This window comes from Tetrao urogallus (genome assembly GCF_951394365.1).
Source record: "Tetrao urogallus genome assembly, chromosome: Z".
NCBI classification, from domain to species: domain Eukaryota; kingdom Metazoa; phylum Chordata; class Aves; order Galliformes; family Phasianidae; genus Tetrao; species Tetrao urogallus.
The window spans coordinates 23907447-23919873 of NC_136816.1; the positions used below are offsets into that span (position 1 = coordinate 23907447).

A 12427-nucleotide genomic window follows, 5' to 3' on the forward strand; every position below is an offset into this window, starting at 1 on the left:
CTGTGAAAACTTGGACCTGCTGTTTGTTAACAGAGAAGGTCTTGTGGGGGATGTAAAGTTTGAAGGCCATCTGGGGCACAGTGGTCATGAGATGGTAGATTTCTCAATCCTTGTTGAACTACAGAGGGGACTTGTTGAACTGCCACCGTGGACTTCTGGAAGGCAGATTTAATCCCCTTTAGGACCACCATTGAGAGGGGCCCTTGGGAAGTAGTTTTGGAGAGTGTGGGAGACCAGACCCAGGAAGGCTGGCAATACTTTAAGGAATTTTAAAGGTGCAGGAGCTGACCATGCCCAAATCACGGAAGACAAGCCAACAGCAAGGAGGCCAGACTGGCTGAATAGAGACCTTTGGCTGGAACTCAAGAACAAAAGAAAAGTTTATGGTCTTTAGAAGAGTGGGCAAGCTACTTATGATGATTACAAGTACATAGTGAAGCTGTGCAGGGAGAAAAATAGAAAAGACAAAGCCCAGCTAGAACTGAACTTGGCCACTAATGTCAAGAACAACAATAAGCATTTCTATAAATACATCAACAGTAAGAGGAGGGGTAGGGACAATCTCCATCCCTTGCTGGACACTGAGGGCAACTTGGTGACCAAGGATCAGGACGAGGCTGAGGTACTTAATGCTTTCTTTGCCTCAGTCTTTAATTAGTAAGAGTTGTACTAGTTGTTACTCCCTGGGCACACAGCCTTCTGCACTGGTAGATAGGGATGGGGATCAGAATAAGCCCTGCATGATCCATGATGAGATGGTTTTGGACCCGCTCTGAAAGCTGGATGCTCATGAGCCCATTGGGCCAGACAGTTTGCACACTAGAGTGCTGATGGATGTGGTTTCCAAGCCACTCTCCATTATTCTTTGGCAGTCCCGACTAACTGGGGATGTCCTGGTGGACTGGAGACTGGCAAATGTGATGCCGACCTTTAAAAAATGGCTGGAAAGATGATCCTGATAGGTACAGGCCTATCAGTCTTACCCTGATTGTGGAACAGATGATCTTGGGAGCCATCATGGACCAATTAAAGGTCAACCAAGGGATCAGGCCCAGTCAGCACGGGTTTATGAATGGTAGATCCTGTTTGACAAATCTGATTTTGTTCTATAAGGTTACCCACTTAGTGGATGAAGGTAAGGCTGGTCTACCTAGACTTCAGTAAGGCCTTCGACACTGTCCCCCACAACATCCTCATGGAGAAGCTGGCTGCCCATGGTTTGGATGGGCATACGCTCCATGGGGCGAAAAGCTAGCTGGATGGCTGGGCCCAAAGGGTTGTCGTCAGTGGAGTTAAATCCCACTGGCAGCTGGTCACTAGTGGTGTCCCCCCAGCGCTTGGTAGTAGGACTGCTTCTATCTGACATCTTTATTAATGATCTTGATGAGCGGATTGAGTCCACCCTCAGTACGTTTGGAGATGACACCAAGCTGGGAGGGAGTGTTGATCTGCCAGAGGGCAGAAAGGCACTACTGAGGGACCTGGATAGACTGCATCAATGGGCCAAGGTCAACTGTATGAGTTTCAGTAGGGCCAACTGTCAGGTCCTGCATTTTGGTCACAACAACCCCAGGCAACCCTATGGGCTTGGGAAGAGTGGCTGGAAAGCTGCCTGACATCTTGGTGCCTGGGTGTACTGATGGACAGTCAGCTGAATATGAGCCAGCAGCGTGCCCAGGTGGCCAAGAACGCCAATGGCATCCAGGCGTGTATGAGGAATGGTGTGGTGAGCAGGACTAGGGAAGTCATCCTGCCCTTGTACTCGGCACTGGTGAGGCCCTACCTAGAGTACGGTGTTCAGTTTTGGGCACCTCAATACAGAAGGGACAGTGAGGTGCTGGAGCAAGTCCAGAGAAGGGCAACAAGGTTGGTGAAGGGCTTGAAGAATATGCCCCATGAGGAATGACTGAAGGAACTGGGGGTGTTTAATTTAGGGAAGAGGAGGCTGAGGAGGGACCTTATTGCTCTCTTCCAATACCTGAAAGGTGCTTACAGCAAGAGCGGGGTTGGTCTCTTCTCACTGGTGACAGGTGACAGGACAAGGTGAAATGGACTCAAGTTGCGCCATGAGAGGTTCAGGTTGGATATCAGGAAAACCTTCTTTACAGAAAGGGTTGTTAAGCTGGAATAAACTGGAATAGGCTCCCCAGGGAGGTGCTTGAATCACTATCCCTGGATGTGTTTAAAATCCATTTGGATGTGGTGCTCAGGGACATAATTTAGGGGAGGATTCTCAGAGTTAGTAGTATGGTAAGGTTCTGGTTGAACTTGATGATCTGGAAGGTCTTTTCCAACCTGAGCAATTCTATGATTCTATGATTCTAAGATTCCTGACAAGAAATAGGGTACTTGACAGAGACTGTATTCCTCCTTCCACAGGAAAATGGAGGCTCTGAACAAAAACATGCAACTACTGTAGCAGTATATATTGCAAAGGGGAAGACCTAAGAAAAGGAAAAAATGGAAAGGAGAAGATGAGTTATATTAAACCAGCTCATTAAACAATTGAATAAATGCCAACAGAAGAAGACTACAGAATATTATTCTAAAAAAGAAATGAATTAAGAAAGTATTGATTTAACTTCATGTGTTATATGCAGACTTTTAACAGAGGAAGACTTTCAGTGGTATTTTAAATAGTTATTTTAAGTAGTTATTCTAAATAGTTAGACCTTTATCTAATATTCTGTGCTGCAATTCAGGACAATAATCATCACTGCTACCCTCACATTGTGGCTTACCTTACAGTCCTCTTTTTTAACCTCACCTGTTTCTCTTTTTAAAAAGTGGAGTAGAAAAACAAACAGTCCTCTAATCACTAACTTAGAAATTCTTAGCTTTGTCCAATAATTTTTACTGTCTTCAAGGTGGAAATATGGAAAATAAAGGATGTAGACAATAAATATGTTTTGTTTGTTTCTTGAAGTTGGCTTTGTTCTTTGGTGCAAAATACCCCGTGTGGAAAAGTACGTGTTAACTAATTACTACACCAAAATATATTTAAATCAAATATTTGCTCTATTTATAATCATCTGTTATTTTGCCTGGAAATCTCCACATTTCCTTAAGGTCTACAAAGCGCTCCTAAGCCATTTTACCATTGCTGCAACTTTTTTTCAAGAGCAGTGTGGCTCTTGAAAAACTGCACAGTGGTTTAAGGCTCCAAAAGGCACTTCTGTGCATCCTTCTAGTCTTTGGTGAGTGCACAAGGCATTTCTCTCTGTAATTCTGGCACAGAGTCTTTGGCATTTTTTCCCCAGGTCTCACACAATGTAGTAGGTATTCAAGTGCAAGGTTTAGCCCCACTGAGTGGATGGACTACTGTTTTTGCCCTTCCTTTCCTTCTCCTTAAGGAAGTAAGAAACTTCAGAGGGATCACATCTCTCTTTCCACAGGAAAATGGAGGTTATGTGCATGACACCATGCCACCCTATCCCAGTAAAACTTCAGTTTAACTTCCTCCATTCACTCATCACAAACCCTGATAAAAATTGTCCTTCTGCTTCCCAAAAGAATTCAGCAGCAGAACCAGCTCTTCTATGCTGATTTGGGTTGCCTACTTGCAGCCCCAAGGAGACATTTCAAGCAGTGCTGGTAGCAGTCAGGAAGTGCCTCGGATAGAAGACGGAGATTCCAAAGCGACTCCCCAACATCTCTGCCTTTCTCCAGGTTGAGAAAAAGCATACTCTGATGCAAGCACTCTCAAATTAAGTACTGTGAACAGGAAATCATGTCAGGATTGGGCTAAGGCATGCGTTGCTAAGATTCAGGGAACATATTTTCAGGGTAAGGAGGTTTTGGAAAGACTTGTCATTTTGCTCGATTGTGAATCCATTAATTACATATTTACAAAGGGACAATGTACATTTAGAAACTTCATTTTACAACTGAGACTGTGATTGAGACTAGACAAAAGCAAATGGTTAGCAGAGACATTCCCATTTTAATCTATACATCCACAATATTACTCTAACACTTCAGTGTTTTTTTTTTTTTCCTTTTTAATATGATCTCTTTATAAAGCATTTATTCCTTAAGCAAACTAACACAAGTACTCAAGTTATCTCAGGATAGTTATTTTAAAAGTCAATGCAATAATTCATAATAAACATAATGGGGTTTTTTTTGTTTGTTTGTTTGTTTTTTGTTTTTTAAACAAAGTCATCATATAAACAAATGAACCAGTCAGACATTAAATAAATATTCATACTGGTGGATACTAACTTTTTGCTTTGGACCTGATCCTGCAAGCCCTCTGTATACATCAATCCCCAGAGAATGATTGCTTTAATTTCTTGCTCTATTTTACTATTTTACTTTGAACTGAGCAAATAATTTCTGGCCTCTAAGTTAAAAAATTGAAATAAGCACCGGATTATACCTCAGCAGATAATGATTTCCTTACACGTTTGTAATCATTATTTACATTATTTTCACTCATGTTTTCATTCATGTGCATGAAATGTGTAAGGAAACTTGGAGCAAAACACACAAAAGCATGCAGAGGGCCTCAGAGAAGAATCTTCCTTTGAATAGGAAAGTATGTAGGGGGATCAAATGTACCCTCAGCAAATGTACCCTTGGTGATGATATAAAGCTGAGTAGTGCAGTTGACACAATGGAAGGGAGGGACACCACCCAGAGGGACCTGGACTCAAAAAGTCCAAGGCTTAGAAAGTGGGCACCTGAGAACCTGATGAGATTCAACAATGCCAAGTGCAGGGTGTTGCACTTTAGTGAGGGCAATCCCAGATACAGACTCCCTACGAGCAACCCTGTGGAGAAGGCCTTACTAGTAGATGGGAAGCTGGACATGAGCCAGCAGTGTGCTCCTGCAGCCTTGAAGGCCAACTGTATCCTGGAGTTCATCAACAGAGGGGTGACAGCAGGGAGAGAGAAGTGACTGTCCCCCTCTGCACTGCCCTTGTCAGGCTCCATCTGGAGCACTACATCCAGGCCTGGGACCCCCAGCACACAAGGGAAGAAGAGCTGTTGGAGCGAGTCCAGAGGAGGCCACAAAGATGCACAGATGTAGCAGCTCTTTTATGAAGAAGGTGTGAGAAGGCTGGGCTTGTCCAGCCTGAAGAAAAGAAGGCTCCAGGGACACCTAATTGCAGTCTTCCAGTGCTTGAAGGGAGTTTACAAGCAGGAGTGGGACCGACTTTTTACACAGTCCAGTAGTGATAGAACAAGGGGGAATGGCTTTAAACTAAAAGAGGGGAGATTCAGATCAGATTTTAGGAAGAATTTTTTTACTTGGAGGGCAGTGAGTCTCTGGCACAGGCTGCCCAGAGAAGCTGTGAATGCCCCCTCCATGGAGGTGCTCAAGGCCAGGCTAGATGAGGCACTGTGCAGCTTGATCTGGTGGCTAGTAATACTGCTCATGGCAGAGGGTTTGGAAGTAGGTGATCTTTTAAGGTCTCTTCCACCCATTCTATGATTCTATGATTCTATGAAATCATCACAAACATTTATCAGCAGGAATTCACTTTCCTGTTCCTTGCTCTTGGCTTTCTAATCAAACTAAGCAAGAGCTTTGCACTCATGCAGATTCAAAGAGAAGTCTGCAAGAATTCCTTCAAAACAAATATTTTTATTTTCTAATAATTCTATTTTCTCCAGACATTTGAGCTACTGATACTGGGCTAGGAATTTCCAGAAGAATGATAAGCAAGAAGCTCTCCTCTGGGAGGGCAGACATGCATGAGTTATCTGCTCTCACCTACTACAATTACTAGCTTTTCTGAGGCAATGCACCTGGCCTTTTTAAAAGCATATAAAAAGGCTACGGCCAGCCCTTTATTATCCAGTACACCGATTACCCTTCAGGGATGCCTTTTTCCTTGTACAGTAAATCCAGAACAAGCCACTCATAAATAAGAGACGTTAATTGACCTATGTATCCTCCTGGTGCCTTAAGAAATTTTATCAGGATATCTTCACACAAATAGACTTGACAATGAATTCCAACCCCTTGGTTGCTGTTTGAAAGGAAACACAGAGAGGACAGTGAGAGGGGGATCACTATGAAAAATGTATTTAAGCATAAGAAAACTTCAACAATTGCTTACGTTTCGTTGTTGTTGTTGTTTGGTTGTTTTTTTTCCAGTTGTCATGGTTTTATGATGTTTGGTTATCAGTATTCCACATCATAACATCATGTATAGCACTGGGAGTTAAAATGCTAATGCTCCAGGTCCGAGTACCTGTCCTGGAAGAGGAGAACTACTACGTCCCCCAGAGAACTACTTGCTGTTCTGTTATCATTTCCGCTCAGCGGGAAAAGATAAAAGGCCTTCTTAGGTTACCAGTCTCTGTTGCGGGTGCTGTCTCACCACAGCATTAGAGTAAGAGCTTTGGCATTCAGACACACTCTCTCATTTAATTTGATTTACTAGTTTCAACTGTATTTTATTATATTGTATTATGGTGTGTTATCTTGCATTCTGATATCTTATTTAGTAAAATAGTTTGTTTCTCCTCAGATTGTTGCTGCTCGTTTATTTTTAGGCCCATCTCTCTCTCCTTTTCCCCTTTTCCCTTACACCTTTTGCGGGATGCAGGTCCCTGTGTCCCTCCACCCCGCTAGTCACGACCATGCCAAACCAGCCCATAAACCTTTGACACCAATTCAATTTGAAATGCAGAGTACTGAGATCAGAATAGACTCAGAGACTCAGTAATAGAGTACTGAGATCAGAAGTACCCGCTGTATTTAAGTTTGACTGAAGGTTGATGGTTTCTTGGATGTCTTTGAACTCTTACCACAGTATAATATGAAATGTTGCAAGTATGTGGTAAAAATAATTACAACAAATTCACTGCCTGAAATGAAAAAAAAGGAACATCTTTTAAAATGATTCTCTATGATTCTCTCTCTCTATATATATATACATATATAAATATATATATATGTATGTATATAGAGGGACATATACACACACACCGCACACACACTGCACATTTGTAGATCCCCATATAAACATTTCTTTAAAATACAAAAAGTTGGTTCCATTATTTCTTAAGTTGATATCATTTTAAATACTTTACTCCATAAATCAGTAATATGACAACATCAGGCTGTCCAGAGAGATAGATTTTAACACAGTCTTATAACCTCCACTAATATAAATATATTGGCAAGGAATTTTGACCAGCAATTATAAATTTTGAAACTTAAATAATTATCCTACAATTACTTTAATTTTAACAACAAATTGTTTCTGAGTACCAATATTCACAGAAAACATAAAAAAAGATACAGCTTTAACTTCTAATGCTCTCTATCTAGTGCAGTTTATGAGAGGAATGTAAAAGAAAATTACATATTAGAGATCCATTCTAAAAAGAAACACCAACTTATATGTTTCAAAAAAAGAATGTTGTTAGCCTGCACTTTACCATAAATAACCATGTTATGTCATAGCTTCTTGTCTGCAAATGAAGGACATTGGTTCACAAATCTCCTAAAATGTATATGAGGATTAGATTAAATTCCTTTCCTTGTGAAAATAAAGTTCATTTACACTTAGAGTGAAGAACATGGAGGAGTTTGGTGCTCTAATAAGACGTTTAAGGTAACTTGGTAGCCAGTACCAGTTGCATTTGCAAGCAACTCCTCGGTTTTTCTTTCTTTTTAAAAATAAAGGTACAATCATAGTTATTCGCTTACTTTAAAAATTCTAAAGATGAAGAAAAGTAGTGTTTATACATATAAGTCCTCATATAAATTATAAAACTCAAGTTTATCTAACAAAGTTCCATCCCCAGAAGAAGCATAAAGCACTTTTGTGGTACCTTCACTTTAAATATTTGTATCACATCAAGTCTGAAAAATGCAACAAAGATGATACTGTATCCTAAAGCCAAAAAGAATATTCTTCTGATGTAGTCTCTTGTGATGGATGTGCTCCATGAGATCGTGTGATTGCCATGGTTTGATTGATTTTCAAATAAAAGAAATCTGAAAGAGTTCACCTAATCAGTTCAGTAGGTATAAGAAACATCAGTGAACAGCAGACTCATCTTGTTTGAGGTCAGCAGTCTTTGGAAGACAAAGAGAAGGGAGTTTAAAAATACAACATCAAAATAAAAAAATAATGAGGTAAACTCCCCTTAAAAGGCCAAATGGGTTGGGATGTCAGGAGACAGTTCGATTGTATCTGACACCCAAATATTTCTCTAGCCAGAGTTCAGCGAGCTGCATGGTTGAAGCAAATGTACTTGCTTTGGATCCTAAGCACATTTTGTATTGTTTTGGATCTAAACTGGGGTCACAATGAACTGGGTGAAAAATATGAACAACTCCTACTTCTTGACTTCTAAAAGCCTTCAAGCCTGATGTTATCACTTTAGTATAGAGGTCTACATCCTCAAGACCCCAGCCTTGAATTGAGGTATCAAATCCACCAGCAGTAAGTAGGTCACTTTTGTAAATACACGTAATTCCAAATCCATACTCCCTCCAAAATCCAGTTCTTTTTGTGAAAATAAAACTACTGTCAGCTGGAGGGTTGCCTCCATATATTACTTTTGGATCATACTGGCTGAAGATGATAGGGTAGTAAACCTGTTCTCCCTGAATAGTGTTTTCTCTGCATCTCTGTAGGAAGTCTGGTGTGAATATCAGATCAACGTCACAGAACAACAGCAAAGTGCCATTGTCAAACTGGGATGAAGCCATTTCAAGACCTAAACCTCTGGAAAACTTTCCTGCCATAGGAACCAGGGTCATATCTGCTTTAGGATACTTACTGCTATATTCTTTAAACAGCTCTATGTGTTTACTGGAATCCTGTCCTAACTCAGAACTGAAGAGAATTATTGCCAACTTTACATTCTGTCTGGGAATCAGACAAGTCTTCTCAAAGTTTTCCATAAATCTTGAGAAAATGTCAAATCTTCCTATAAGAGGGACAAGAATATGTATTTTCTTGTCACTGCGTCCCACAACGTCGTTGGTGCCTTGGAATGATGAAGAAAAAATCTTTAAAGAATTTGAAAGAAAAGAGAAAGATTGTGTGTCAGCATTGGTGTCCTCCAGCAGGCTTCTTACATCTAGTTCTTCTGCTTCTCTGAAGAAAGGTTTGCTGAACAGTTGCTGAAGGAAAGCATGACGTCTCACTGGAACTGTAACTTTCCTTCCTTTGTGCCTTTTGTACAAGAGCAGTAAATCCAGGATGTACTCCACCCCATGCATAGGATCCACCCTGCGGTATCCATATTGTATTTCCTTGAAATCAATCAGTCTTCCTCTAGACCTAGAGTTCTCATTTATCATTTCCATGACTTGCATCACAGTGTCATCTAGTGCAGCCCGCAGAACACTGCTCACACTCTGCCGGGGTGGTTGGCCCTCTACCATCGAGTAAAGAAATTTTCCTGTCAGAAATTCCCACTCGATGACTTCAGATCTTTCACGTGGCTGGAAATTATTGAAAGACGGTATCACTCCCAGTTGCTGATCTTCCTTCGTTACTTTGCTGTTACTAAGTTTGCTCATGAGGGCACGTTCCCTATGGAGAAGAATGGTTCGATAGCGCAGTTCGGAAATTTTGCGACTCAGTATGTAATTGTGCAGCCTATATTGGTAGGCTGGCCTTTTGTTTGGATGAAGTGTTATAGCTGTGTGAATTTTGCTGTTGTGAAGGTCTTGAATATAACCCTTGCGGTTGTGTTCATAGTTCTCGTGGAACAATTGCTGCATCTAGAAAACAGAGGAAAAAGAAAGACGTTAACTAACAGACACTGCTTCTTCCTACAGAATGATCTACATTGGTACCGTTGGTCATTAGCAATTCTGACAGATCACAGCTGTCTTTAAGCACAGAATTTTGAAGTATTCAAGAGGCTACTGGTTTTGATTGATTTTGGTCTTAGTTACAGTACAAGCCACAGTAAGTAACTAAACCTAACTAAACAGAAGGGCAGATATTTTGGGATCATCTTTACTTCATTTACATTGTGACAGTGATAGGACAACAGGGAATGGCATTAAAGGGGAGATTTAGGTTAGATGTGAAGAAGAAATTTTTCACTCAGATTGTGGTGAGGCACTGGCACAGACTGCCCAGAGAAGCTAGGGATGTCCAGTTTCTGGAACACACCTGGAGATGTTCAAGGTCAGGCTGGATGGGTCCTTGGGCAGCCTATCTGATGGGTGGCAGCTCTGCCTATGGCAGGGGGATGAAAATAGATAGCCTTTAAGACCCCCTACAACCTAAGCCATTCTACGAGTCTATGATTTAACTGCAACACTAATCAAACCTGTAACTGAGGTCTATTTGTAATTTTTCCGAGTTCTCATGTGCAGGCTGAACTATGGATGTTATGCATGAAACATCAAGTCTTCAGATACATCTAAAACCTAATTAGCACAGATCCTTACTAAAAGGATGCATTTTTTAACATGACCCTGGATTTCTATCTACAGAGCTCATAGGTGCTTGTACCTCTTACACCCACACTCAGATGGATAGTACTACTCAGTATTCATTAAGCAAATGGACTTCATTTCAACACAACTTTTTTTTTTTTCTTTTTTTTCTTTTTCTTTTTTTTCTGTTGGGGACCAACAAGGGCCAAAGAATTAAGGGACAGATACATAATAATTAGAATTTATGTGCCAGGAGAGATACATACAATAGTACATCAAATAAACTACTGATTCTGCTAGCGTAACTCATCCTAACTGACTTTCAACATACTTCTGTGGCAAGAAAAGCTTACTTCTGACAAATTACTGATTGTAATGTCTACTAAATAGTGAAGAAATATATAGTCTAGGATTTTAAAATATCTAGTCTTTGTAAGCTTCTGTCCAAACAGCTGAACTACAAAGAAATCATAAAACTTCGTCTGACTCAGCTTAAAAGCAAGCTTGGCTCACTATATATTTAATGTTATGAATATTCATTCTTTAAAAGCATTATGGAGAAGTAAAACATTCAGTCCATGAATAAATGTAAGATCCACAACACCTGTTAATTCCACAGGAAAATAGAAATTGCCACTGAATGGTAGATAAAGAATCTGATCTTTTTCATCTAAAACCAGATTGGTCAGTAACGAATATAAATGGAAGATGTGCTAGTGAGACAGAAAATCTTGTTCCATTATGTGTTGTAAGTTTAGGTATAATCAGATTTTAAGATTAGTATTGAAGTTTGTCTTTAATATACTGAGGAAATCAAGATAGGTGGCATCCAATGACACAATGTCTCAGATTGAAAACGTGTAAACCATTTTACTGCATTTCTTTAAAGAATGGAGACTTTACTACAGGAAATAATAATAAGCATAAGGCAATAAGCATACAGTAACTCTTACCAAGCTACAATCTACAACAAGTATTCAAAAAACAATTGGCATGTACAAAAAATAGATAATGTCATACTCAGAAATGCAGAGGCTTACGACAAATTTATAGAACGTCTCTCCCCATCCCATTTTGGCCGCAAATCCCTGTGTACTATTATTCGAGTGAGCATGTTTAGGCTACACTGGAAATGTCATGGTTTTATTAACCAGGCCAAACCAGGCCTAATCATGACAGGAAAAGCAACAACAACAACAACAACAACAACAACAAAACAACAACAACAAAAAACCCCAATGAACTAATAATGAAAAAATCCATTCACCAATCTTAAATTTGCCTTTAGCAGATATTATTTCAGAGTGACAATGTTAGTTACAAAAAAAATTCATGCAATTCACATTCACAGAATTCCTGTCTAAAACTGTCCTGTCTAGAGAGGCATTTTTCTTCTTACTTCTGATGAGTTGAACCAAGGGCATGGTGTGGCGATTTCCTTGCTGTCATAGATAATATGCAACAATACTAAAAGTACTGAATTAAAGAATCCCAGAATCTAGGAATGGTTGAGGCTGGAAGGGACCTTTGTCCATCTGGCTCAATCTCTGATCTAGCAGAGGAAGCTGGAACAGGTGAAGACCTTCAGGAATGTAGGCACACAAACTCTCTGGGAGAGGGTTACCAGCATCACTGGTGAAATCAAAACATGGATTCCTTGTGGATGAGAGATGGACAATGACAGAACAGAAAGGTTACATGATGGAGGACCGAATTCTAGAGAAAAATTCCTGGGAATGGACTGGGTATGGCCTGGGTGAGGACGCTTTATCTTTGGAAGAGTCATTTTCCCTTCTTCCCCTATGATTCACATTTTTAATCACACAAAAACAACATCTGATCAGGTGACATTTCCATCTCTCCAGTGACAGGCTCCACTCTCTTCCTTCTCCATTTTAATTAAAACTGTCTACTGTGTGGTTTGCAAGGCAACTCTTCTTTCAGAAACAAATTCCCAACAGCTATGCCTGCTTTCATAAGACACCAGAAGTAACAGTATTTTATTAATCACAAATATATTCCAATGGTTATATTATTTATGGGAAAAGTTGA

At 40.2% G+C, this 12427-nt stretch overlaps 1 protein-coding gene across 1 annotated transcript in view; it reads right to left on the reverse strand.

Annotated features, from left to right (window-relative positions):
* Nucleotides 1-8140: 8140 nt before the first annotated feature.
* The window catches only part of CHSY3 (chondroitin sulfate synthase 3), a gene marked incomplete at both ends in the record, with an annotated part of 150398 nt that continues 146111 nt past the window's right edge, over nt 8141-12427 (reverse strand). Inside the window, one exon of the mRNA XM_079548134.1 lies at nt 8141-9706. Within this exon, the coding sequence (XP_079404260.1) occupies nt 8141-9706 (1566 nt within the window). The remainder of the gene's footprint in view (nt 9707-12427) is intronic.